The following is a 27500-nucleotide window of genomic DNA, read 5'->3' as shown; positions in this document are numbered from 1 at the left end:
AGGAGGCAAAGGAATCAAGAATTGGCAGCGTAGAGGAGTCGAAGGAGTATGGGACACTTAGAATTCTGGAATCTTCGAAACGCCTTCGGAAATTCGCGTTCTAGAACCTTCCAAGAATGAATAGAAGATTTATACCACGAGGCAGACTCGAAGATGATGATGGTTTGCGAAGTGTCGACACGAAGTCGAACACATCTGTATTCTGGAAGGTTCGCGCCATCGGAACGTCGCGTTGCCCATTGCTATTATCGGATCGAGAAAAAAAGAAAGAGAAGGAAACGTCGCAGAAGACAGGAAACGGTAATGATGAGATACGGTTTGACGCGGCCAACACACGGCCAATATATAGCGGTCCATTAGCCTTGGCGGAGGCAGGCGGATGTTGCAGGAGCGGCATTGCAAAGGGAGAAGCGAGGGGGTGGGGGAAGGTGTTGGGGAGGGGAGGGGTTAAGGGGGGATGGGGGAAGGTGTTGGAGAGGGGTTAAGGGGGCAATGGTGGGGGGGACAAGAGTAAGGGTAGGGGTAAGGGAAGGGTGGGAGGGCAAGCAAGACATTAGCAGGACTGCTGATGATGGTTTTATCTTTATTGTAGTTAGATTTATTTGTTTTCATTGTTATGCTTCCCTTACTGTTTTCTATTCTGCCTACTGTCTTCTTACGATTGTTAATAAGTTTCTTGTTCTTGATATTCTTCATTTTTTTTCTCTTCAAAATAATAACGAAATCACTCCAGCATTAAATCTTTATTCAAGAAACGGCGAAAATTATATCGAAAGAAATAAAATAGCACCAGTGTGATTAGTTTACATCCTGGAAGTTCATTTAGAAAGAACCAAACAACGAAATAATTCAATTATTTACGTCTATGACACCATATAAGAAAACAGCTATCACCTGTGACCAATGACGACATGCGAGCAACGTTGTAATTGCAACCCCCATATCGCCGTGTTGCATCTCGATGTTATCGGACGTCTCGAATATGTTCGGCTTGAAAAATGGCGGACGCGACAGGCAGGGAGAGGCGCGGCAGGCGAGCTGTGCAGGGCCTTGTTAGGCGCGCTGTTTGGTGCTGATGGGACGGACCTTCCTTCCTCCTCCTCCCCACGCCCTCTGCTGAATTCTGTCCCTCCTTTTTTTTTTTGCTCCTGGAGACCTCCTCTCCTGAACTCTCTCTCTCTCTCTCCCTCCCTCCCTCCCTCCCCCCTTCTCTCTCTCCCTCCCTCCCTCCCCCCCTCCCCCCTCCCCCCTCCCCCACCCTCTCCCTCTCCTTCCTCTGTTTTTCCCTTGTCTGAACATTCTCCCTGCTTCTCTCCTGAATTCTGCCTTTCTACCCTCCCTTCACTCCCTTTTCTGAACTCACTCTTTCCCTCCCCTCCTTTCCTGAACTCTCTCTCCCTTCCCTCCCTCCCTCCCTCCCTCCCTCCCTGTCTTCCTTACTATCATCCTTCTCTCCCTCACTCTCACATAAGCTTTTTCCATCCGTTATCCTCGCCTCCTTTATATCTCATTCCCTGCCTATGCTTCCCTACAACATCCTTGCATCACATCCTCACCCCTTTCCATTTGCTCTCTGTCTTCGTTTAAGTGGTCAGCCCTTTTATAACTGTGCAAAATAATTTTCTGAATTATCGGTGGCGTTTTTTGCGTCATTTAACGTAATGCTGACTGACTTTTCCGCGCCTTGATCGTCATTGTCATCACATTCATCATCAGTGTCATGAGCACCACTAATTATATTTTGGATATATATTTTTTTTCAACAAATGAAAATTGGTATTGCATCTATAGATATAGACTTATGAACACATACGCGCGCGCGCGCGCGCGTGTGTGTGTGTGTAGTCACAGAAAGTTGACAGATCGACCAAGATAATTACGTTGCTAATTAACTACTAATCAAAATGGAGTGTCAGCGAGGCGTGCCGCATAGCGGACACGTGTCCCACAATGACTGCCATCGGCCTCCTCCTCCCTCTCATAATCCGGGTGATTTATGATTTTTAATTATCCCTGAGGCCTCCGTTGATGAGTTTTTCAACGCCTGCCTCCCTCACGGCATCCGTATTTATTCCCTCTGGTGAATAATGGACACGATTTGTCAGGTCGTCGTGAAAGCTATTTGGGATCCGACGGGCGACTGGCGGGCCACCTCTCGCATGGCGCTGCCTCTCCGCCGGCGAGGAAATTCCGGCGCGGGTTTGGCGGCTTTAGGAGGGTGAGGCGAGGAGGGGAGGGGAGGGGAGGGAGAGGGAGAAGGAGAAGGAGAAGGAGAAGGAGAGGGAAAGGGAGAGAAAATGGATGGAAGGGAGTGGGGATGGAGAGAAAGAATTAGAATGAAGACTGAAAGGAAAGTGACTCTTGCAGCACCTTACACCATCAGAACGTGGTAACTGGACGTAATAGTTATATATATATATATATATATATATATATATATATATATATATATATATTCCGATATCTTTTTCTTCTAAAAGTGATCACGCAATCCCATAATTAAAGTCCCATTTCCGAATTAAACCCGCGAGTCATACACCTAACACGTCACTACTATAAATCTCACCAATAAAGTGTAAAACCGCGGCGAATCCCCGTCTCGTTGTCTGCTGACCCTAACCTCGAATCTCGCGTCCAATAAAACGCGCCTTTGCCACTCGACGTCGAATTCCCCGGCGCTTCGACGTCGACACTCGATCGATATAAATTATCTGCAGTCGATCCTCCGCGGCTGCTTCGCGTAACACAACGGGAATCCTTTGTATCCTCTTAAGCCCGAGGTGGAATCTCTCCGGGCTTGGCTTCGGCTTCGTCCTCTCTCTCAGATTCTCTCTCTCTCTCAGATTCTCTCTCTCTCTCTCTCTCTCTCTCTCTCTCTCTCTCTCTCTCTCTCTCTCTCTCTCTCTCTCTCTCTCTCTCTCTCTCTCTCCTTTTTCTTTTTATATCTCCTCTCCTCTCTCTCTCTCTCTCTCTCTCTCTCTCTCTCTCTCTCTCTCTCTCTCTCTCTCCCCCTCCTCTCTCTCTCCTTTTCCCTCTCTCTCTTTCTTCTCTTCTCTCTCCCTTCTCTCTCTCTCTCGATCTCTCTCTCTCTCTCTCTCTCTCTCTCTCTCTCTCTCTCTCTCTCTCTCTCTCTCTCTCTCTCTCTCTCTCTCTCTCTCTCTCTCTCTCTCTCTCTCTCTCTCTCTCTCTCTCTCTCTCTCTCTCTCTCTCTCTCTCATAGATCTGTGTAGTGTCGTAATCTATGCTTGTGTGTCTTTTGCATTCCGATGGTCGATTTGTTTGTTTGTTTTTGTTTTTTTGTGCAAAGACAACAAGGATCATGACCGCTAGAGCTCAGTGAACAGAACAAATAAGTGATACAGATTATTTACTGTTGATCGTTTGTTTATTTTACCGTTTTCTAAGAAAGAAAATGGGGATCGCATTTCGAGGAATAAGGAGGGTATACTATTTTTTCTCGAGTGTGTCGTTATTTTATCATTCCCTGCTGATAAAGTTGATATTACATTGAAATAAAAGAAAGAGGATCGGAGATAATGAAAAAGTTATTATGGATAAATTCTAAAGCATGCATCCTATCACATCGGTTGGAAAAAAAAAGGCGGTTACGTTTCAAGGAAGAGAAAATGGTGATAGGGTTAATACAAATATAATGACACTCAAAAAGAAAGAAAGAAAAAAAACATTGATAATTTTCCAGTAGAATTATTACGCCCATATCTCCTTCCTTCCTTCCCTCCCCTTCCCCCTCCCCCTCCCCCTCCCCCTCCCCCTCCCCCATGCTCGTGAGGCAGGACGAGGTGTTAGTGTTAAAAAAAACAAAAGAGAGGTGTTAGTGTAGAAGAGGGCGCGCGCCGGTCACGGTTTGAGTGAGACACAATCACCCGACAGGAATTGCAGCCAAACAACTTGCTAACGACCAATAAGATTCTCGGGTCGTGAGCTCGTCTGGCAGGTCTGAATTTTCTCCCGAGACCCGATCTGGAATGGGAGGGAATTTCCGACCTTATACTGAAAGGGCTGGAAGGGTCGTTATCCTCCGAAAGGGGCGAGGGAAGAGGAGGGAGAGAGAGGGAGAGTGAGTGAGAGGGGCTCCGTGAAACTCGTTTAATTTAAATACGCTGGGATAATGGTCCTTGTCCGTAGATTTATTAATGCGATGTATATATATTTTTTTTATATCACTATTGTCCATTATCCACGGGCTTTGGTATTCGGCGTGACGGTTTTTCCCGCTTCAATGCCACGGTGGTTTGTGTGTGTGTGTGAGTGAATGGATGTTTTGTGCATGTGTGTATGTATGTATGTATGTATGTATGTATGTATGTATGTATTAATAACACTGCCACTAAATGAAAGGAAAAACTTGCGTCTGTATGTATGTACGTATGTATGTATGTATGTATGTATGTGACCCTCGCTTTATTGAAGTTTGCATTTTTGCATTTTCGCGTTGAGTGACCTTTTTTGACCTGTGGAACGCCTTCACCTTTTACACTTGAGCTCTCGATGAGTATGTATTGTGCTTCAACTGAGCGCGATGACCTGGCGTTTTGGTTGTGATTGCATATTGTGTCATGTTTTTTTTATGGTCTTCTAAGTCCCATTTTCTTTGGAGGCGTAATATTTTCTTCTTTTTTTTTGTATTTATTTCGGTTATATTTTTTAAGAGGTTTAGTTTTCTTTTATTATTAATTTTTGCGACTGAAATAAAATTCTCCGAAGTTACCTTAAAAGAAAACCAATTATGTTATGAATAAACAGAACACAGATACTACACAAGAACAAATGTGATAACGATAACAAAAGAACACCCATAATGAGAACATTGATAGCAGCAATAGTAAGGATAGTAGTTAAATTAATTTACGACAACGACGCTCTTAATAATACCAACAATTAAAATCATGATTATGAAAACATTACCAGACGACTTAATGATGGAAGAGCCAGCAGCAAGAAGTCGCAAGCATAGCCCCTGCAAGTAATTCTACGGCACCATTTACTCCGCTTGCGAAGTCGCCGCACGTCGTCCATTTCCGGGCGACGGAACAGGGCGCTGAGGAAGGTCTCGATGCGTTTTTGTTTTCGGGGTATAGTTTTTTTTTTCTTGGGTTGGGGAGGGAAGGGGGAGTGTCTAAGTGGGATAGCGTGATTTTTTTTTTTTTTTTTTTTTTTGGGTGGGGGCGATTTTATTATTATCGTCGTCACTATCATTAGTCATCTTCGTTAGGCATCATCACCACCATCCCCATCATACCCATCATCATCTTCCTCTTCCTCTTCTTCCTCCTCTTCTTCCTCTTCTTCTTCACCACTATCATCACCACCATCCCCATCATCATCTTCGTCAACATCATTTTAATCATCTTCACCATCATCATCATCTTCTTCCTCTCCTTCCTCTTCTTCTTCACCACCATCCCCATCATACCCATCATCATCTTCGTTAACATCATTTTAATTTTCACCATCATCTTCTTCCTCTTCCTCTTCTTCTTCACCATCATCACCACCATCTCCTCCATCATACTACGCATCCTAATCTTCTTCGTCTTCCTCTATGTTAGCCGAGAGAGAGAGAGAGAGAGAGAGAGAGAGAGAGAGAGAGAGAGAGAGAGAGAGAGAGAGAGAGAGAGAGAGAGAGAGAGAGAGAGAGAGAGAGAGAGAGAGAGAGAGAGAGAGAGAGAGAGAGAGAGAGACATACCGCGGTCTTAGAGAACGGACAGTGCCATTAGACTTTTTTTTCTATTGGGATTCCAGCAACTGAATTTTAAATGACGCTTTTTTGATACGCCAGATTACTTTGACGTTGTGTGTGTGTGTGTTTGTGTGTTTTGATGTGTTTGCTTGTTTTTTTTATGTGTGTGCGTATTTGCGTCTGTGTGTGTGCTTGCTATGCGTTTAAATGACTATGTGTATATCTTTATCTTCTTGCATTTGTGTCCGTGTGTGTGTGTGCGTGTCTCTGAATATGTATATGCATGCGTACATCTCATCTTTCTTCTTGACGTTCGCATCCTCTTCCCCTTTTATCAAATTGCCTCTTTATCATTCTGTTTTGTGCCTGAGCTCTTCCTTATGCAGAAAAAGCTGTTGTTGTTGTTGTTGTTTTTATTCATAGGAGCCTTTCCCTTGAACTTGTTCCAGCATCTCGACTCGTACTGGTTCTTGCCTCTGTATCGATGCCGGTTTTTATGCCTTTGGCTTACGTTACGTTGTACATTCGTATTGGTACTGGTTTTGGGGTTTCCTTTTTTTTCTCGTAAGTGGATTGTCTTGCAGGGTTTTTTTTATGGGCTTTGAGTTTTGTTCTCTTGTCTACTGTTTTAGGTTTTGTTGATATGTTTTACAATGTGTTTTGTGCTTTGTGTTTTAACTTTTTTTTGTAGGCCTAAGTTCACTTGTTCTTCCGTGCGCTGGGCTCTGTTCTTTATTTCTTGTATCACGTTTGGTTATTTATTTTTATAAAAGATTTAGTCATCTTATTTGCTCCGTGTATCCTTGATTCATTTTTCTCGTCTCATCTCATCATCTTGTTTCCCCTCTTCCTCTACCGCCTCTCGCCTTTTCTCGTTTGCAAGATCCCTCCGGGTTCGTTGCACTTGTCCCCCCCCCACCTTTCGCTATTATTCCTCTTCTTCACTCTCCTTTGTCCATCCTCTCCCCCACCTATCTCTTCTTCTTCCTCTTCCCCCATCCTCTTCTTCCCTCCTCTCCTTTACCCTTCTCTTCTTCTTCTCCCCCTCACTCTACCTTTCTTACTCTCCTCCCTTCCTCCTCCCCCATCCCCTTCTTCCCTCCTTCCTCTCCTCCCTTCCCCTCCCCCCTCTTCCCCCTCTCCCCCCACCCTCTTCTTCCCTCCCTTCCTCCTCCGCCATCTCCGCGTGAGTCTCGCCAGACCTACACAGCTGGCATATTCCGACGATTTTATTAAACGCAACAGACTCCTGAATTATGCTGTGCCTGCGCGTTGGTGTTGCTGGAGGGAAGGAGGGAAGGAGGGCAAGCACACCAGTCGAGGAAATTCCTTTGCTCTCCTGTGTGTCGTTTTGCTTTTATTCTTCTTTTATAATGTGTGAGTTTGTTTGTATGTTCGCGTTATATGATTGTGCGATTCGGGGTTGGGAACCCGAAATTGAACGCGTGAGTTAATGGATTCGTTTCTCTTGAAGTCCCGAGCGAGCGCGCTGGGCGGTATTGCGTGGTAAGGGGAGAGAGGGAGAGGGGGAGGGAGAGAGAGAGAGAGAGAGAGAGAGAGAGAGAGAGAGAGAGAGAGAGAGAGAGAGAGAGAGAGAGAGAGAGAGAGAGAGAGAGAGAGAGAGAGAGAGGGAGAGGGAGGGAGGGAGAGAGAGAGAGAGAGAGAGACAGAGAGACAGAGACAGAGAGACAGAGACAGAGAGACAGAGAAGCTAAAGATGGAAGAGAAAGAAGGAGGAGAAGGAGGAAGGAGAAGATATACATATATATAAATTCATAGCGCATTTCTAGGAGACGGAATTAATAGCACTTGAGTTCAACAGATCCTCGACTTGGTTCTTAATTGCATATGATGACGCTGGCCTTTATAGCTCCACTCTGCTTTTTGTTGTTCAAGTGTTTACCTTTCGGTGCCGCTTTAGATATCACTCCATTGTGTCTGCTTTATAGGAGTCTTTTTTGTTTTTGTTTTTTTGTTTAGATATTGTTATTTATCGGCGTATTGTCTTATTCGTACTATTGGCTTGGATTGTCTTTGAACACGTCATGATTTAGGATAATTCACCTACCCATCCAGTTCGAGGTTAACCCTACATTGCAGTTATGCTCTCAAACACTCCTTAATTAGGAAATCATAGCACATTGCACTGTGTAATCAGCTTTATTATACACATCTTGGACAAAGGAAACTGAACTGCATCCAGTTAATTTCACATCAATAAAACCTAACAGTGATTCCCTCTCTCTCTATCTCTCTCTCTCTCTCTCTCTCTCTCTCTCTCTCTCTCTCTCTCTCTCTCTCTCTCTCTCTCTCTCTCTCTCTCCCTCTCCCCCTCTCCCTCTCCCTCTCCCTCTCCCTCCCTCTCCCTCCTCCTCCTTCCCTCCCCTCCCTCCCTCTCCCTCTTCCTCCATCCCCCTCTCTCCCTCCCTCTCCCTCTCCCTCCCCCCCCCCCTCCCCCCTCTCTCCCTCCCTCTCCCTCCCCCTCTCCGTCCCCTCATTCACTCTCCTTCCCCCTCCCTCCCTCCCCTTTTTTCATTATTATTATTATTCATATAAAGATGACAACTGTCGGTCAATCGCTCTTTCGTGTCGGTCGGTCGGTCAAGTCGGCGATCACTTATTCATGCGCGGCGCCGATAAGATCGCAATCCGAGGAATGATGTTCGATGTCTCGCTGACGTCTTGACTGACATCTTGGCTGACGTCTTGGCTGACATCCTTCGAGCTCGTGTTTGGGAGAGTCCACGCGGGGTTTTGTTTGTTGGTTTTGTTCTTTGCTGTTGTTATTGTGGTGTTTTTGTTGTTATGATGATGATGATGGTGATAGTGATTATAGTAATGATGGTAATGATTGTATGAGGATGATTTTTATTATTATCGTGGTAGTGATGATGGTGATAATGATAATAATGATATGGTATTGGTGATGTTTATTTTTATTATTATTATTATTATTATTATTATTATCTCCATCACTGCAGTTTTATCAAATGAGTTATCATTATTATTAATACTAATTTTTTCATTATGTTGAAAGCATCAATATTATTATACTTCTTACATTAGGTATCTACTAGTATTTATTCCTCTTCCAATTATTTAGGGGAAAAAAGGGCGTCGCTGCAGTGGAAAAAAACCGACATAAATTTCGAGGGGAAACAAAGGGGGGAAAAGTTTATATTAAAAGTTTCTTTGTTATCCTTTCCCCGTCGCCACGAAATCCTTACGCCTTTAGAGAGAGGGGGGAGGAGGGAGGGGTAGGGAGACAGACAGACAAATAGAAAGACAGAGAGGAGAGAAATTAATAAAGATGGGGATATATATATATATATATATATATTTATATATATATATATATATATATACACACACATACATACATACATACATATACATACATATGTATACATGTGTGTGTGTGAGAGAGAGAGAGAAAGAGAAAGAGAAAAGAAAAGAGAGAGAGATGGGGGGGGGGGGGGGGGCGCGAAAATTTACGATAAAGAGCGAACTCTCGCAAGTAACGGGATGGAAAAAAACAACAAAGAAACACAGAAATCTTTTAGTGAACATCCGAGGCAGTGAGTTCTAGTTTATTCGTTAGCGAAGCCTGGGATATAGTTTATTTTACGGTGTCTCTAAAGCAGTGAATCTCCGAGCGCTTTCCCTTCAGCATCCGAAGCACCGAAGCCTCGAAAACAGGAGGATTTTCTCCCTCGAACCAACCATTCCTCGATCTTTTCCTATCCTCGTGTTAGGTCACTCATTCCGTGTACGGGGTCATTCTTCCTCCTTTTGGGGTCAGTACTTCCCCCCCCCCCAGCCCCATCCCATCCCCCTCCTCCTCCCCATCTCCATCTCCCTCTCCACCCCCATCCCATCCCCATCCCCATCCCCCTCTCCCTCTCCACCCTCAATCCCCCCCATCCCCATCCCCATCTCCCTCTCCACCTTCAACCCTCCCCCCCTCCCCCAGCCCGACTTTCCCCCATGCGAGGTCGTCACACCCACCCACGGCGATCGAGGTCGTTGCCACGGTTCCCGCCCGCCGGGGTGTGACGTCAGAGCCACCCCTCCCTCCCTCCCTCCTTCCATCCTTCCTTCCCCCTCCCCCCTTGGTCGTTGTCATGGGGTGAGAGGGGGGTGGGGGGAGTGTGAAAAGGGAGGGGGCTGGGGGGGGGAGACTCAATCCATTTTATACGTTGGAAGTTGTTCCGTCCGTGACTGGTTGATATGTTTTGTTCTGTTTTGTTCCTTTGTGTATTTGTTTGTGAATCAGAAATGCATTTTAGAACTTAACCCAAGTTGTGCATATTTCTTGAAAGCTGATTTGAATATACAGTGATTATTTCCTCGCCAAAAAACAAAGCATATGATTATTATTAGCTTATTCACCCCCCCCCCTCTCCCGCCCTTACAATAGATGTAATCACATGAGTTCCCGGAGCATCGAATGAACACGCCCACTTGGAATCGAGGGCGTGGTCGGAGCCGCCACTCATACTTAAACCGCCCACGGATCTGAAACTTATTATTAATTGACGCCCACAATCAGGCTACGCGGGCGGAACAATCACTAGTGGGGGGAGGGGAGGAGGGGATGAAGGGGGCCACCGGATAGTTTTCTTTTGTTTATTTTATGTTCCACTTCATCGACATGTTGTTTCGTTCTTTATTTATTTTTCCATATTTCCACGTTGTTCCCTCCTCATTCGTCTTCGTTTTTCCTCATTTCTTTTTCTCCACCTCCTCCTCCTTTTTCTTCTTTTCCCTCTTTCTTCTCCTCCTCCTCTTCCTCCTCCTTCCACGTCATCTCTTTTTTTTTCCTCCTTTTTCATTCCCTTTTCTTATTAGTCGCTTAGTGGATTTGCTGACTATTGTTTTTTTTCACCGAAAATTTCTCGATTGTTTTAAAGTTTTGTACATTTTATTTATTTATTTATCTAATTTTTAGCTGTCTTTTTTATGGATTTGCTGATGGCTATATTTTGGTGTTGATGTGTTTGCGTGTATGTTTTGAATATTTCAAGAATTTTGGAATTTATCTTTACAAGTCATGTATTTAATAACTTTGAACTGACTTATTTCATTTTTTTTTTTTCATTCTGCCACGATCGGTCGCCATGAATGACCTTAATTAACATTCAAGATTTTAACGCCACACACAGTCGTTTCACTTCGGTTTTCCCCCCATTTTTCCCCTCAACAGGATACTCGTAGGAGCCCCGAAGGACCACAACCTGCAACCAGGGACGAACAGGTCAGGCGCCCTCTGGAAGTGCCCCCTCACCACGTACACCACGGACTGCGAGCAGGTTCAGACCGACGGCTTCAAGAGTGAGTACTTATTCAACCCCCCCCCCTTCCCTTCCCCTCCCCTCCGCCCTTACATCCCCCCACCCCTGGACAGCTTGAAGACGGATTATTTCACCACCCCCCATCTATCCCCTCCCCCTCCTCTCTTTATATAAATGATGAAAAGGATATTTATTTTTATTCTGAAAAAAAAAAACAGGATAGACCTACTTGCAGTGGATATTGACCCCCCCCCCCCCACAACTCACAACTTGAGATGTAGACAGTGTTACGGAACGGAATTCTTGAGATGAGACTTGGCTTTTTTTCATACGTTTTTTCTCTCTTTGATCTTGCAACGGTTCAACGGTTCAACGGAGTTAGACGGTAACTGCTGACGAGGCGAGAGGACTTTTTCCTCCCAAGTAATTTGCATAGACTGGCGGGTACGAGATAATGTGTACGGGTTTAGAGAAGTGTAGGTTATTGATATTATTATTATTGTTGTTATACACAAGACATATTTGTAGGTTAATTATTGTAGATCTCGGAAGAGAGGTCATACAGACACACTGCTCACACGTAGACGCACTGACGCGCACAAACGCACTCGTAGACGCACATAACTTATACTTTTATTAAAATTGAAATCAATATATGATGCATTTTGTCGTCATATTTAAAAAAAAGCTTTACAACGCCTTATTTAACAGCAATAAGGGCGAGACATAAAAAATCCTCCATTTAACTGTACATGATATAGAAACTGTCTTTGTATAATTAGACAGCTATTACTCTACTTTAAAGGTAGAGAGAAAACTATAAATTGGTATTAATTCCTCAATCTTTTGAGTGAAAACACGAGCCTTAAATGCCCACACCTCTTAGGAACACAGCAACGCGACAGGAGATGTCACAACGAATTGTACCGCCAAGCTAGATAGTAACCAGCAGAGGCTTCACAGCACGCGCTCAAAAAAAAAAAATAATAATAATAAAAAATAAAAATAAACTAATTCCCCGTCAGTGTTCATCGCATTTACGTAGGGCATAATCATTCGGGAATGTATATTGTCCAGTAACCTCATAGATTTTGTGATAGCTGTATAATGATGCGTAGGTTTATATAGGAAGGAATAACGTGCTTTGATGAGCGACATTCTCTAACGTGTTCTGAACGTGTAGACTTGTTTGTTATTGTTATCATTATTTTATTGTTATTCTAATTCTCATATGGATCATTTTCCGTTGAATGATTAATCAATACCCATTTTATTTAATGTCAATGCATCTGTAGCTGTTACGTAGGGAGAAATAGATTTTGTACAGTATTATATATGGATATTGTAGTGATATTGATTCCCAAATATATTAGATGGAAAAAAAAAATTCCCTCAAAGAAAGTATTGCCATGTTGTAGATCATCTTCGTTTCAGGTTTGTGTAGTACTATCGGTGTTTCGTAAAGCTAAGTGGCAAAGGTTCTGTACCCACAAACACGCAGGCTGCTACGACAGAGTAATACCAACACAGACTAGAACCGTATATTACTGATTATATCGAAGGATATAATCCGAAGCGTTACACTATAAAGTTCAAAGTAATAATGACCAGACGAGTGACCTATTAGCAGCCTATGTGCAGCGGTACGAGCCTTGGCGTGTATATATACATAAATTTCCCCATGGACGTTACCGTGTAGTGTACGACTGTACGTAGGCATGAGTAGTGAGTACGGTACGTAGTGAGTACGGTACGTAGTGGTGATGAATGGGCGTGCGAAATCCGCGCTTCCCTTCAGCCTTCCTTGCAGCGATGGGTCTTCCTGTAGAGGTGCCTTGGGGAGTACAGCTGTAGTGAAAGAAGTGTATTACAGGCGAGAGGCTTGTTAGTATACTATATTGCCCTTATCACAAGACTTGTAAGTATGTAGGTGATCAAGGAAGATCGGTCGGTAGGATGTGCCACTGAGTTGGTGATTATGTCAACGGTTTGGTATGCAGGATAAATGTAGGTCTATGTGTGTATGTGCCTATGTGTTGCCGGCATCCCCCGCTCGCTCTCGGATTTCAGTAGTCATGATCAAGAGTCACCCCCCCCTCTTCTCCCCCCGGCCCCCTAAGTGTGGGTGGAGACGCCCATGTACGCCCAGTGTACATGTGCGACGTGTATGTTCTGCTTTCAATGGTGTTTCGAGGATGTCCGCCGCGCCCTTAGTTGATCCGGACGTCCAGGCACTCTTAGATGTGCTTGCAGTGTCGCTGTTTAATTAAGAAAACACCGGGTGCTGCTGCCTCTCTCTCTCCTCGGTTGCACTAAGCGTAAGACAACGTCACTGAGAGAGAAAAAAAGAAAAAAGCCCCTCGGAAGAGATATTTATGAGATGCAGAAGAAAGCTTTTTTTCACATGTTCCACCCGAGACCTCCAGACAGTGAGGGACGCCATGACAGCACCCGGGATATCCGTCAGTGTACCGTGACTTGCATGCTGCTGTACAAAAAACAAAAACAACTCCACAAACCGTGTCTGCCGCGCGTGGCAAGGACGTCTGTCTGCCGCTGCTGCAGGAGGCCCGACGGCGGCCCGACATGACCACCCGGCCGGGCCGCCTCTGTACTTCCCGGCCCGCCCGCACTCACTCACGCACTCACTCGGGACCAAAGACTGTATACGACTGTCTATGCTGTACAGTCTTTGCTCGTGACTCTTGCACCACCAACGCACTCTGACGCTCTCTGCACTCGACTCTGTCTCGACGGCGGCGGCGGCGGTGGCGGCCTGGCTCCGGCGGCGGCCGCTCGTCGCCCCAGCGGGGTCTTGACCTTAACTCCGGCTCCTGCAGGACTCCCTTTGACCTCGCTTAACATCTCTTTTACGGACTTGATGAGTTTGACTTCAGAGAAAAACCCGGACCACACATTCTCTGCAAAAGATTAAGATTCTTTCAGAGAGATTAAACAGTTTGGCAAATGTTGCATTTCGATCAGATTTAAAATGTTTGAATCAACATTGCAGAGCCTTTTAAGACCAAGACCTTCCCTTACTGTCCTTTCTGAGTAGTATCAATATGTACAAATCACTTCACTTCTTCTCCTCTCTGTAGACAAATATTTATTTCTCATTTTTATGTTAACAAAAAAAAAAATTAAATGTACAGTACAACCCAGTTAAAAAAAAAAGTGTCAAAAAGTTAACCATCCGACACTTATTTTAATATTTATTTTTTTCAAACCAATAAACAGTCTAACTAAGTTCTTACATACATTTATTTTTCTTCAATTGCTAGTCTCTTCCTTGTGTGTGAAGTAGAAAATTCAGTTGTTGGGTTCAGAGGCGCCGTGACGTCTGTGTGTCAACTCGCCTCTGCAGCGCCTCGCTCGCTGGGTGTCGCGAGTATAAACTTTTTTTTTTCATTAATATATATTTTTTCTCTCTCTCTCTCGACTAACGGCCTTTCAAATTGTTGTCTGTATGTTTGTGTGTGTGTGCTTTTTGTAGTGGTTTGTGTCTGTGTTTGAGATGTATTTGTTTCTGGTTGTTTCCTTGTTCTTCTCTTTATCTGTCTTTTCACGTAATGGGGTTGGGATACCTTTCCGATATTAATATTTCTTCTTTAGCTTTCACGATTTAGTGTTAAGTATTCCAGACTGTATCGAAGGTTGAAGTACACGATTTGACAGTGTCACTGAACATTCATTTTATCGATAGGAAGCGACCTTGTTGAAAATGTGATTTGCAGATAGAATGCGTGATTACGGGTGAGCTTTTTTGGCATGGAGTCGGTGTGGTGAAGTCGACGATTTGTCGCAAACGTGTGTGTTTAAAGGAAGCCGAATTATACCGAGGTATGTTTGTGGGTTTGTGGGTGTTTTTCTCTTTGCATACGACGCCCACATGTGAGTATATATAAGTGTATTTGTGTGTGTGAGAGAGATTAATTGATTGAATGAATGAATGAATGAAAGAAAGAATGACCACAAATGTGTGCTATCTCACATCTGCATCACACCGTATTTGCATATGTCTGTGTATATATGTGTGTATGTATCGGCTTGCGTGTTAGCGTGGCCGTACGTACGTGTGTGTGTTCGTTGCTAGCATGCTCTATCCCTGGGGCCGAATCGAGCCTGAGCGCCCAAAGGCAGTTCACACACAGATGCGCGGCGAACGATAAACAACTGGATTTTTTTCCAGTTCACACTCTTTAATTGTTTTTTTTTTCCTCCATCTTCAGAGATATGTTTGTCTTACGTTATGTATGTTGCTTACTTCTTACAGATCCGGAAACAGGGCTCTACAACTTTGACTGTAAGTTTTAACCCCCACCTCCCCCCTCACCACCTCCCACCCCCACCACCACCACCACGATCATCATCATCACCACCACCATTATCATCATCATCACTCTGTATCATCACTTCCACACACACACCACCGCCAGTGCACCCGCGTCCCGCCTCGGGGCTGCAACACCCGCCCTCAGGCACCGCTCAGCATGCAACCTCACCTCCACCGGCACCTCTGGGTCATGCCTGGACACCTCACAAGAACGCCTCTGGTGGCACTCGTTGATGGCACTCGTTGATGGCACTCGTTCACTCTTGCACTCGGAGCATCTTCTGGACCGACCCTACCCTGATCCCCCTCCCCTCCTCTCCTCTCCTATCCCCTATCCCCTCCCTCCCCAACCATCCTCTACCGCTCCCTCCCTCCCTCCCTCCTCCCCCCTCCCCTTCCTTTACCTCCCCATCCTTCTCCCCGTCCCTCTCCCCTTCCCCCCTTCCCTCCTCCTCCTCCTCTCCTCCTATCCTCCTCCTATCCTCCTCCTCCTTTATGCACGCCCTTGGTTATGATGGTCCAGTGAATTGCCCTATTGCAACCCTCCTTTCGAGCACGGCCTAGGTCACTGTGACGCCCTTACAGTTCTGGGGGGGCGGCGGCGTTGCAGTGAGTGGGGGAGGGTTGTGGCGCTGCCACCGCCGTGTCTTTCCCTTCGGTTCTCCCAAGTCACTCAGTTTATGGATAATGTAAATACCTTGTACATACATACATACATAAACGTACATGTGCTAATGCTGACTCGCAAGTTCAAGTCCATACTCAGAGTCACACACACACACTCAAACACACACTCACACACACACACATACTCACACTCACGCACACATACTCACACACTCACACTCATATCACACACCCACACTAACACTCAGAACCACATTGCCCAGCATCACCCGATACATTCTCCCCATCCGCCACCTGTGCCTTGCCTGCACACCTGGTCAAGTCATCTCGTCATCCCAGGATCGCCCGATTAACCGTTACTAATTTTACACATGTGAATGATTTGCTTGTTTATTAATTACATTCCAGTTACAGCAACTAACCATGATTGTCATTGCAAGAATGCATCCCTGCCTCCCCACCTCCATATTTCCCCTCTCCCTATTCCCCTCTCCCTATCCTTATCTCATGGCAAGTACCCGACCAGCCATGGCATGCATGCAGTATGTCTTCTCTATGAAACCTCAAAATTCCTTAGTGGATTGCAAAATGTCATGGCAGGAGGTTGACCAGGACGTGTGTAAAGTGTGAAGCCAAAAGGTGCCTGGGATGTGTTTGCGTATGTGGGCCATACTGACACAAGGAGCATGTCAAGTTGGCAGGCACCAGGCACACCTTTCTTGGGCTGTCACATGCACTATGTCTAGCCTGCCTTCCTTGCCTCCTCCTCTTCCTCCTCCTCCTCCTCTTCCTCCTCTTCCTCCTCTCCCCCCTTTTCCTTCTCCTCCTGCTCTCCCCCCTTTTCCTTCTCCTTCTCCCCCCCTTTTCCTCCTCTTCCCTCCCCCCCCCCTTTTCCTTCTCCTCCTCCTCCCCCTACCCCCTTTTCCTCCGCCTCCTCCGCCTCCTCCCCCTACCCCTACCCCCTTTTCCTCTGCCTCCTCCCCCTACCCCCTTTTCCTCCTCCTCCTCCCTTTCCTCCCCCTCCCCCTCCTCCCTTTCCTCCTCCTCTTCCTCCCTTTCCTCCCCCTCCTCTTCCACCACCACATCCTTATCCTCCAACCTGGCAGTCTCCCATTTATGATCAAAGTTCAGTTTTTGTAATGCAAGTTTGTCAGACAGCAAAAAACTGATGGAACATTATTAAAGAATGCACTGCATCTGTTCCAATCACAGTGTCATTAGAACTTTTTTTCTATCTAGAGATTTGCATTTTTGTTTGTCTTTTGGCATGGGATTTATGTCAAGTTAAAGTTTAAGTTCAGTGAGATTAAGTTGTATGTTGATATGTGATTCACATCTCACAATAATTGGCATTTTGTCTTTCTTATCAAGAAAGCAAGAATACATTAATACATTGATAGTGATGGATTTAATTTGCAATCAAGAGATGAACCCCCCCAAAATAGAAAAATCCCTGGCCATTTTTCACTTGCTCGTTCAACATAACACCCACACTCTTATACCCCATAATTCACCCAAACCGAATTTAAATAACTGGTATAAACATTTCAGAAACCCCCTTCTTTATAAACAAGATCTAATAAATAATTCTCTCCTGCTTAAGCTGCATTGTGCTTCAATTATGCTTCACTGTGAATGCCTAATTATGCACGATGATGAAGTGTGGTTGTGTTTTGAGTGTGATGAATGCCTTATTTTATTTTGTTTACATTTTGTGGCTGAAGCTAGCATGTGCCTCCATGCCTCTCTCTCTCTGTCTCCCTCTCTGTCTCTCCCTCTCTCACAGTCCACCATTCATTTGCCTCCCCTGTATCCTCATTCCATAGTTGCGTAATATCCTTTGACTTCTGGTAATACTCCGTTCCTCGAACCTCTCTCCTCTTGTGGGTCTTTGTATGTTTTCTCTTCTTCGTCTTTGGTTTTATTTTTGCTTTCTCTCAACTCTTGTCTGTTCTTCATGATTTTTGGTTTTTTTATTTTGCTCTTGAGTGATATATTGTTTTTTTTTCACTTATTCCCCTTTTTCAAGGTGTTTTTTTTTTCTCCCTAAAACATTTTATATCAACTTTCTCTCGATTTCTGCCACCACTATCCTTTTTTTCCCTCTCTTCCTCCTCCTCCTCCTCATCCTTCCCAGCCTTCTCCCCCCCCCCCTGTTTTAGCTTATTTTATTCATTTTTTTATACTTTTTCTTCCTCCTCAATTTCCCTTTTTTCTTCTTTTCTAGCCTCATGCTCCTCTTACTCCTCTTCCTCTTCCTCTTTCTCATTTTCTTGTCATTATTCCTCCTCCTCTTCCTGTTCCTCTTTCTCATTTTCTTGTCATTATTCCTCCTCCTCCTCCTCCTCCTCTTCCTGTTCCTCTTTCTCATTTTCTTGTCATTATTCCTCCTCCCCCTCCTCCTCCTCCTCCTCCTTTTTGTCTTCCTCCTAACACCTCATGATACTCAACACTGGACCTTCCATGTCTGTCCCTCTTTCACAGGACCTCTTTTGTTTCCTCCAAAATTTTATGCGCATTTTATGTTTGTTTGTTTTTCGTCTCATCTTATGTTTTCAGTTCATTATTTTTTTCTTTCTTTCTTTTTTTTTTTGTTATTATCGTGCATTGCCTTTTCCGGGTTAGGTTGCCGAGAGCTGAATTTTCCTTTTTGTTTTACATTTCTTTCAGTTGTGATGTTAGGTTTAAGATTTTTTTTTTCACTTGCATTTTGATATGTACCGAAGCATGTTGATGTGGAAACCAGCGCCCTTTTCTATGTATTCATTATGGTTGCTTCTGTTGTTTTTTGTTTTTTTTGTTTTTTTTGCTATTCTTCAGAACTTTAAATGTTTTTAAAGCCTCTAAGACTTTAATCATATATATGCTTATCTTTTATTAAGTATGCAATTGCAGAATGACAAACAACAGAAGCAAAGAGTTACATTAAGCTGCATTTTTATATATTTGTTTGTTTGGTTGTTATCGCTTTGTTTGTTAAGGGTTGATCATGGTTTCCTGGTATCTTTTTTTTTTTTTTTTTTCTTACACTTCAGACCAAGATTGAAACTTGCAGGTTTTGAAATGTTAAGTGATGCAACAATTAAAGATCAATTTGAAATATAATCGAGCAAGTTCCAGTTCGTGGTCTTGAAGAAGCATGTTTTTTTATTTATTTAAAGAAAGAATATATAAATATCTTTATATGTGTATGTGGCTGCGCACCAGTGAGATGAAGAAAGGAAAAAAAATTGCTTGGTTCTGAACCCTGGTGATGGCTGCCACCTTGTTGTGGTTCTTGGCCTGCCGTTTTGTGGTTGGGTTGGAATTGTGATTTTCCTTTCCACCACTTTTTTTTTTTTTTTTTATCTTTAAGATTTGTTTTGGATATCATGCAGTTTTGCTTTGTTGCTTAGCTTCTACTTTCTTTTATTATGCAAGAGTATCATGTAGAGTATGTCGTAGCTTTAATCTTAATTCTTTTTGTTTGTTTTTTTTGGTTTTCTGTAAATTATTCAAGTTGCATTTTGGATAAATTAATTTTGCTTTGTTTTGCCTTTAAGATTGCATTTTTATATATTAAGTTGTACAGTACAGTTAAGCCCTCGTCTGCCCGAGCATTTTTGAGTCATGATACGTCCACTATTGAGCTTTTCCTTGTGCATTTGTAAATACCTTTCAGAGGGCCAGTAATGCGTGTTGTAATAAGCTTTTCCCAATTGTAGACCTAAATCAAGTTGAAAAGGTAGGTTTTTTTTCACATTACCTTATTTTTTCCCCCCCTTTTTCCACTTAAGTCAGGCAGGGTTGTTCTCTCTGATGGTCGACCACCACTCCCCTCGCTAATTCTTGAAAACCTCTTGCAGATGTAGACATGGTTTTGTCTATGCCGGCGGAGAACGAGATCAAGGACGACCAGTGGCTCGGGGTGACTCTCAAGAGCCAGGGTGCTGGAGGGAAGGTCCTGGTGAGTCTAGCTTCGCAGTTCCTCCATGTGTCTTCTCCTCCTCCTTATCTCCTTCTTTTGTTCTTTGCTTAAATTTGATACAGATTGAATTCAAATGTCAAATATATAGATATAGATATATATATGCTTATATATTTTTATATTTGATGTAGATTTAATTCCAAATCCATTGCTAAAATAATACCTTTTTCCCTCAGTTTGTTAGATGTTAATTTTAATTTTGTGAATTTTAGACTGGATTCAAGCCTTACATAAAAGTTTTCCTTCCTGAAAGGTGTAGACTCGTGTGTCATGGACAAGGGCATATATCTATCAGTATAATAACAGCATAATCAACTTTGATTTGGTCATATTGGATTTTATAAGATTGATCACAATCATACCTTTCTCATTTCTTTTCTCTCTCTCATTATAAGTCACAATAAACTAAATCCAAATCATAGAAACATGTAGACTTCACAAGAGATGTAATTGATGCTTTTGATCTTCTTCAGAGTTTAAGGTAATTCTAATGAACATTTTATTAAGGTATGTCAGTCACATCTCTTGCATAGCAAAGTTATCCAGTGTTCTTTATACCATAATCTACGTTTGTGGCCTTGTACTCTGGTCACACATACAAATGCTTTCTCTTGTCCTAACAGGTGTGTGCTCATCGTTACATGCACAAGGGCCCAGGATTCCAATGGGGTTTCGGCCTGTGCTACATCCTCACGCAGACGCTCGATGTCTCTGACTACTTGGAGCCTTGCAGGGGAAAACCCGTCAATGAGTAAGGAGAAATGATAGTTCTTTCATCGTCATTATTGGTGATGGTGTTCTTGATGGTCGTTAGTATTATGGGAGTGTATTTTCCTTTAAATATTTTCTATACATTTAATATTATTTGGGTAATTTGGTTAGTGTTCGCAATAATTGTTTATGCCGTATTGATTTGATATTACTTTATAATGACTTGTAATTGTTTTTTGTTTCTCTATTTGATAATTCATCAAAACTACTTGGACAGTTGATTTAAGAGAAATAAGATATGTCACCGTGATTTTCCTTGGGCTATCAAAAGCTGACGCCTCACACCAAATCTGATAATCCTATGTAGTGATAATCATATTTTTCTATTGAATTGATGATAATATGATACTCCTTCTTATTCATATGATCTTGCTGACACAAATTCCTCATTCTGTTTCGCACTTTGCAGGGGTCATCAACAGTACGGCTTCTGCCAAGCAGGAACAAGCGGTCTTTTGCTAAATGACGAGGCTGTTCTCGGCGTGCCCGGACCCTACACCTGGAGAGGAACTGTACACACATCCAACATCTCGGACAACTTCCTGTTCAAGGATAAGACGCAGTATTTCGGTCCCGTGACGGAAAAGGATTCACCCGTGGACAAGTACAGTTATTTAGGTGGGTGAAAGTTTTTTGGATTTTGTGCTGTAAATTTCTGTTTCTGTCTCTCTTTTTCAACTCTCTCTCCCTGTTGTGAATTTTGTTTTCAAGTCTATATGTAAGGTGGCTGATGCTTTTCACGTTTTGTTAATATCACTATATTACAAGATTCAGACTTAGATTTTTGTTCTTAATGACTTCACTGTTTCTTCAGCTCCATATCTTGTAACTCTTAAAGGATGCACTGTCTTGGGATCTGTCACAAAATTCACTAAACAATCTCCATTTTGATTCAATCTCTATGGAAAATTGCATTTTTAGATTCAACACATCAAAATATATATTATGACAAGAAAACATTACTTTAGTTTTCTGGCATCCTATGGAATATTGGTATAATTTGGGCATGTCTAAACCTGAGCATGACTGAATTTAGTATGCATGTCCTTTTGGGGTGAAAGTGTTCTGTCACTTGAACATGAGTATTACCGTAAGTCACTGCAATTTCTTCTTCTGATTCACTTCTTCTTTCACAGTGTTCCTATTATTCATTCGGTCTTCCTTTTTGCAGGCTACTCAGTGACAGCAGGTCGTTTCTTTGGGAATTACATGTCGTATGTGGGCGGAGCACCAAGAGCTAAGGAGACGGGTCAGGTGGTGTTCTTCACTCGCGAAAAAATTGGTGAAAGCTTGTTGCGAGTCGACCTAATCCTCGATGGAGAGATGTTTGCCTCAAGCTTTGGGTTTGAAGTGCTTGGCATTGATATCAATAATGACGGGTAAGTTGGTGAACATCTTTAGCTTTTTATAATTGTTTTCCTTTTGCATGAAAACTAAAAATGCAGCCATATACATGACATCAGTTAGTAGGAAACTGTTTAAATATTTACACCTACCATCTTGAATTCAAAAACAGGTAATTCAGTTACGTGGCACATATTTATCCTGCACAAAGTTTATTGTTAACAAGCCTATCCCAAACATGAATAAGTAGGCAACATATATAATTGAATGTATCAATTTCTTCTGAATGGACTGATTTTTCGCCACAGACGTGATGATCTTATCGTTGGTGCTCCCTTCTACTACACAAGTACTTCAAGCGGTGCTGTTTATGTCTACATGAACAATGACGGAGGATTTGTGGAAAATCATCCATATACAAAGATTGAAGGTTTGTCCAATTCAGTTATTCTTTTTGTTGTAATGATTGATAAACACAGTAGGTTGAAAAATGTGTGTTAATGTTGAAAAATACGAGAATGATCTTTTTACCTTTTGAAATGTTTATGGTTGTGGGAATTTATGCTTGGAAGTAGTTTGTGCAGCAAATTCTAGACTTTGTTTATGACTATAGGAATGGTATGAATTCCTTGCCTTCAATGGCGAACGATGGCATTGGTTAATTGAATTAAATTGTTGGTCCATTAAATGCAGGTACTTGGCATTAGATACATAGATATAGATATGATTTTGGAGTGTGGCGTGTTTTTTCTCCTAGGTGTAAATTGGATTGAAATCATGCTTGTGTTTTTACCATTATATAAATGGAAAAGAAATTTCATTAAAATTCTTTATATCTCTCGCTTCCTCTCTTTCTCTCCCCCACATCTTTTCCCCCTCTTTTCATTCTCTCCTTTTATCCTCTCTCTCTCTCTCTCTCTCTCTCTCTCTCTCTCTCTCTCTCTCTCTCTCTCTCTCTCTCTCTCTCTCTCTCTCTCTCTCTCTCTCTCTCTCTCTCTCTCTCTCTCTCTCTCTCTCTCTCTCTTCCTCTCTTCCTCTCTTCCTCTCTTCCTCTCTTCCTCTCTTCCTCTCTTCCTCTCTTCCTCTCTTCCTCTCTCCCCCTTCCTCTTTCCCTCCCTCCCACCCTCCCTCTCCCTCTCCCTCTCCCTCTCCCTCTCCCTCTCCCTCTCCCTCTCCCTCCTTCCTCTTCCTCCTCTTTCTCCTCCTCCTTTTCCTCCTCCTCCTTTTCCTCCTCCTCCTCTACCTCTTCCTCTACCTCTACCTCTACCTCTACCTCTACCTCTACCTCTTCCTTTCTCTCACCCATTTTCTGCTGCTCACACAGAATACATATTGATATCTATTTAGTTTTATATATTAGGTTTCATCAGCAGATGTTCATATAAATGATATATATAGGATTCTTCCTGAATCAAAGATAACTTTTCCTTAACAGAAAAAATAGATTTAAGATCCAACATAAAAATATGAATTTGCATCGGCTTCATTTTTTTTTTTCAACAGTAAAGCATATAGATATGATTAGGATTTCATGATTTGAAAGATTTTTAATTTATTATTTTTTGCCATATATGCAAATAAGTAGTTAGTTGTAAACAGCAAATTAGAGACTGAATATTATTGACACCTGTTATAGAAATTATATATAATTTTACTTTAATGTATATAATTGTCTTGTACATTGCAATATGCATCAGTAGAGAACGGATATTACATAAATAATTACATACAATATTCAATCAGTACTAATGTGCATTAGTAGAAGCACAATGTATATGTGTATATTTCACTATCTATTACATTTATAATTACAGACTGTTATTGCATGAGAATAGGTAATGTACATTGTGCAATGTCTTGTAATAAGGACTTTAATATAGATAACTGATATACACAGGCAGACTCTGATGCTATTATACTCAGAATTGGTATACTGAACAAATTCATAGATGGAAGAGTTATTGAATTTATCAGTGCAATTTTTTTTTTTTTTTTTTTTTTTTTTTTTTTTTTTTTTTTTTTTTTTGGAATGTTTATATAATTGCTAAAAAAAATATTCATTTCTTGTTATTCTAGGTAGACATGCTTCTGTAAAGTGTAGTGCATTGTAACAAATGTTCTTTATAAGTTAAGCTGGAATGACTGAGTTTTGTTTTATGTATACAGTGTATATCAAGCCTGTATTGGATGAAGGTGTATATTTTATGTATTTTATGGGTTTTTGCACATAGAACTATAGTGAATGGAGGTGTATATATGATTTTTTGCAAAGCATTGTATATATCTATTTTTTTCTCTCTCTCTCTCAATGAAGTCAGATTTAGAATACAAATTTTTTTGTAAGGTTTTTATATTTGTATATTTCATGACTACATACAGACATATATACTCACTCTCCTATCCAAGGTGTAGGTCTTGCACACGACCCGCAGGTTTTCCAGACACACCCACCAAGTGCTCAAGGTGAAGCATGATAATACAGACATAAGTCTAGTTGTTCCGTTAGTCTGTCACCAAGTGGTGTTAAAAAAAAGTGAAAACTCTCCCGCCAATGTATGTTTTATTGCGGAGAGATCTTTATTTTTTAGTGGACTAACACAAGTACATTTTCTGATTCGTTTTAATTTTTCATGTTTTTCTCTCATTGTTCCCTTTGACTTTACTCTCTTTATAGTAATAGCCTCTAAGTACAGTATTTAGCATAGTGTTGCTGATTTATGTATATTTCTATCTTTTATTTTGTTTTCATAGTAATTGTAATGATGATTAAGATAGAAGTTAATCAGTGTTATAGAGCATTTTTTGTGCATGAGGCTGTACATCATTGTCTATTTATGATTCTTTAGTCTTTTATTCAGTTTACTTAAAGACCTGAAATTGCCATAAAATTGTGACATTCTGGCAACCAAGTTTTGACAAACTGAGTTACAGGGTAAAGATGCAACATATAGAATTTTATATATATATATTTATTTTTCCAACTTTTTAAAAAAATCTGCAGCTTGTCTAATATACTGGCATTTTTTAATAAAACTCAGCAGGAATGTCACACATTTCATTTTTTAAAATGCATCTTAAAACAGTTTGTTACATAAATCCACAATATTTGTTCACATTTAATGATACTTAAACAAAATTTTTATTGATGTAGGTGAGGCAGGCGAGAGTCGCTTTGGATTCTCCATGACCTCCTTGGGTGACCTCAACCATGATGGATACACGGACGTAGCCATCGGTGCTCCTTATGAAGGACGTGGCGCAATCTACGTTTACCTGGGCACAAAGGATGGTCTCATGAAGGAAGATGGACGTGTTAAGGCAGCTCAGGTAATGATCTTTATAAGAATTTATTTTTCCTTTTTTCTTCTTGCTTCCCCTCCTCTTCCCTCTCTCCCTTCCCTCCCTCTTCCTCCTCTTCCCTCCTGCCCTCTTCCTCCTCCTCCTCTTCAAATTGCAACCTTGAATTGATCTTTTGCTTTGTGAATCTGTATCAAGTTTGTTACAAGATTTCTATAAAGGGAATAAAAACATTTAATAGCAGATTTATTAACCAGATATATCTATCTAAGTGTCCTTGGAGTTTATCCATATGAATCCAGTTAATTAAACAATGACCAGAGGTACAGAGAAATTGTTCTTATTTTGTGTATCTATTTTTGGCTTCATATTTATTCATTTATTTATTGTTATTGTTTTCAGGTTATTCGTGCAGAGGACATGCCTGGAGTTCCTTACAACGCGTTTGGTTACTCTCTGAGCGGTGGAATGGATCTTGATCGCAACGGCTACCCAGACTTACTAACGTCATCCTTCTGCAGCGATAGAGTTCTTTTGATCAGGTATGATTCAGTAATATTCATAAAGGGAAAAGAGAGGGTTTTGGTTCTCATTTGTTTTTATTGATGTATTTTGTATAACAAATCTGGTTTCAAAATTTTTTTTATGACTGCAGGCAAGGGAATTCACGGGTACATCTGTGTGTGTGTCTGTATGTCCCTCTGTATGTTTGTGTTCCTGTGCCCCTGTGTCCTTGCATGTACACCCACTACAGGAACTTTGGAAATGAAAATGCTGACTGTGCCTTTGTCCTTGCAGGGCTCGTCCCATCATTGACATCCAGACCAAAGTGCAGTCCCAGAACAACCAGCTTGAGAACATCGACCCCAGCAAAAAGGGCTGCATGGAAGACATCAGTTCACCAGAGACTTGGTAGGTAACATATTTTGATTATAATGATCATTGTAACTTTTTTATGGTAATGACAAAAAGATGTGATTGTTGAATGCGAATCCATCAGAAGTCCAATTGCCAATCTACTCTATTTTCTCAAACATTTTTTTGGCAAAACTAGATAAATAAATAATGGATACACGAATTTAGAAGATCGGAAACCAGTAAAGATGACAAAGGAAAATATTTATGTATTACTTTTGTGATCTTCTTGAAATGTACAAATATTAACCCATCCCCGACGGGGGAACTCCAGCCTTGAATGTCCAAATGCCGGGGCGTTCGAATTATTAGGCCTAAATCAATTGAATGGCTGGCACAATACTGTGCCGCCCGGCAACTGGGCTTTTGAATGCGCGGTACACATGCTGTACCACCCGTCCTGTGTGGGTTAAAAAGAAAAAAGTTGAAAATTACTACCAAAAATACAAGATAAAAAATTAAAAATAAAAGTAATGTCACTTTGAAATCGTTCCAGCTTCTCCTTTGACGCATGCTTCAAGATGGACAACGACGCTGGCACAAAGACCGTGCTGCGCTTAAAGTACACCATTGAGGAACAACTATACAAGGACCAGCCCATTGCCAGAATCCGCTTCTCAGATGGACTGCAAGAGCGACCCTATACAGTGGAGAGGGACATCAAGCTCCGACCAGAAGACATGGGCATTTTCCAGTGTTCGCGTGAAATTGTGTATTTACTGGTGAGAGAATTGATGGACTTATCATAGAACTTTGTGTTTGCATTTGTTTTCTTTTTATATGATTTAGAATAAAACGAAGTAAAGTTACTGAATGATTATGAGTAAGGGAAAGTCCTATTGTTTGATGAAGGAATTGAGAATAGAGTTCTATATATTTATTTTATCTGTCAATATTTTTCAGTTACACTTAAATCTCTTTTTTTATGGTTATTCACTCCAATCTCACAAAGTTCTAACACTGACAGGATGGCCCTAGAGATATTCTGCGTCCACTGAGATTTAAGCTGTCTTATGAGATCATTCAAGGCCAGCCCAGTCCTGTCCCTGAAGGCAGGCCCTTGCCAGACATCGATGAATTCCCAATCTTGAACCAGCAGGAGGCAGTCAGGTATGTAACATCTTTGAACATCATCTCCTTTGTTGAAGTGAAAACTGTTTGAATATGATTTATGATAAAGAATACGTGTTAGATATATATTGTTCTTTTGACAACAACTTTCACTTTTTTTCTTGTCCAGCAAGAGAT

General features: G+C 41.9%; 1 protein-coding gene across 4 annotated transcripts in view; it reads left to right on the top strand.

Annotated features, from left to right (window-relative positions):
* The window catches only part of LOC122261442 (uncharacterized), a 196083-nt gene that overhangs the window by 159261 nt on the left and 9322 nt on the right, over positions 1 to 27500 (top strand). Inside the window, exons 2-14 of one of the 4 annotated variants that reach the window (XM_086552724.1) lie at positions 10908 to 11035; positions 15272 to 15301; positions 19804 to 19904; positions 20549 to 20676; positions 21106 to 21314; positions 21868 to 22075; positions 22349 to 22470; positions 24447 to 24503; positions 25192 to 25367; positions 25740 to 25879; positions 26136 to 26249; positions 26749 to 26974; positions 27220 to 27362. In XM_086552724.1, the coding sequence (XP_086408850.1) occupies positions 10908 to 11035; positions 15272 to 15301; positions 19804 to 19904; positions 20549 to 20676; positions 21106 to 21314; positions 21868 to 22075; positions 22349 to 22470; positions 24447 to 24503; positions 25192 to 25367; positions 25740 to 25879; positions 26136 to 26249; positions 26749 to 26974; positions 27220 to 27362 (1782 nt within the window). The remainder of the gene's footprint in view (positions 1 to 10907; positions 11036 to 15271; positions 15302 to 19803; positions 19905 to 20548; positions 20677 to 21105; positions 21315 to 21867; positions 22076 to 22348; positions 22471 to 24446; positions 24504 to 25191; positions 25368 to 25739; positions 25880 to 26135; positions 26250 to 26748; positions 26975 to 27219; positions 27363 to 27500) is intronic. The other 3 variants (XM_086552725.1, XM_086552726.1, XM_086552727.1) reach the window with 3 other exon arrangements.

Source organism: Penaeus japonicus, unplaced genomic scaffold (assembly GCF_977035675.1).
Source record: "Penaeus japonicus unplaced genomic scaffold, GWHDUDI00000001_assembly GWHDUDI00000027, whole genome shotgun sequence".
Lineage (NCBI taxonomy): Eukaryota > Metazoa > Arthropoda > Malacostraca > Decapoda > Penaeidae > Penaeus > Penaeus japonicus.
Note: the sequence above shows the minus strand (reverse complement) of the source record. Positions and strands in the feature narration are given on the sequence as shown.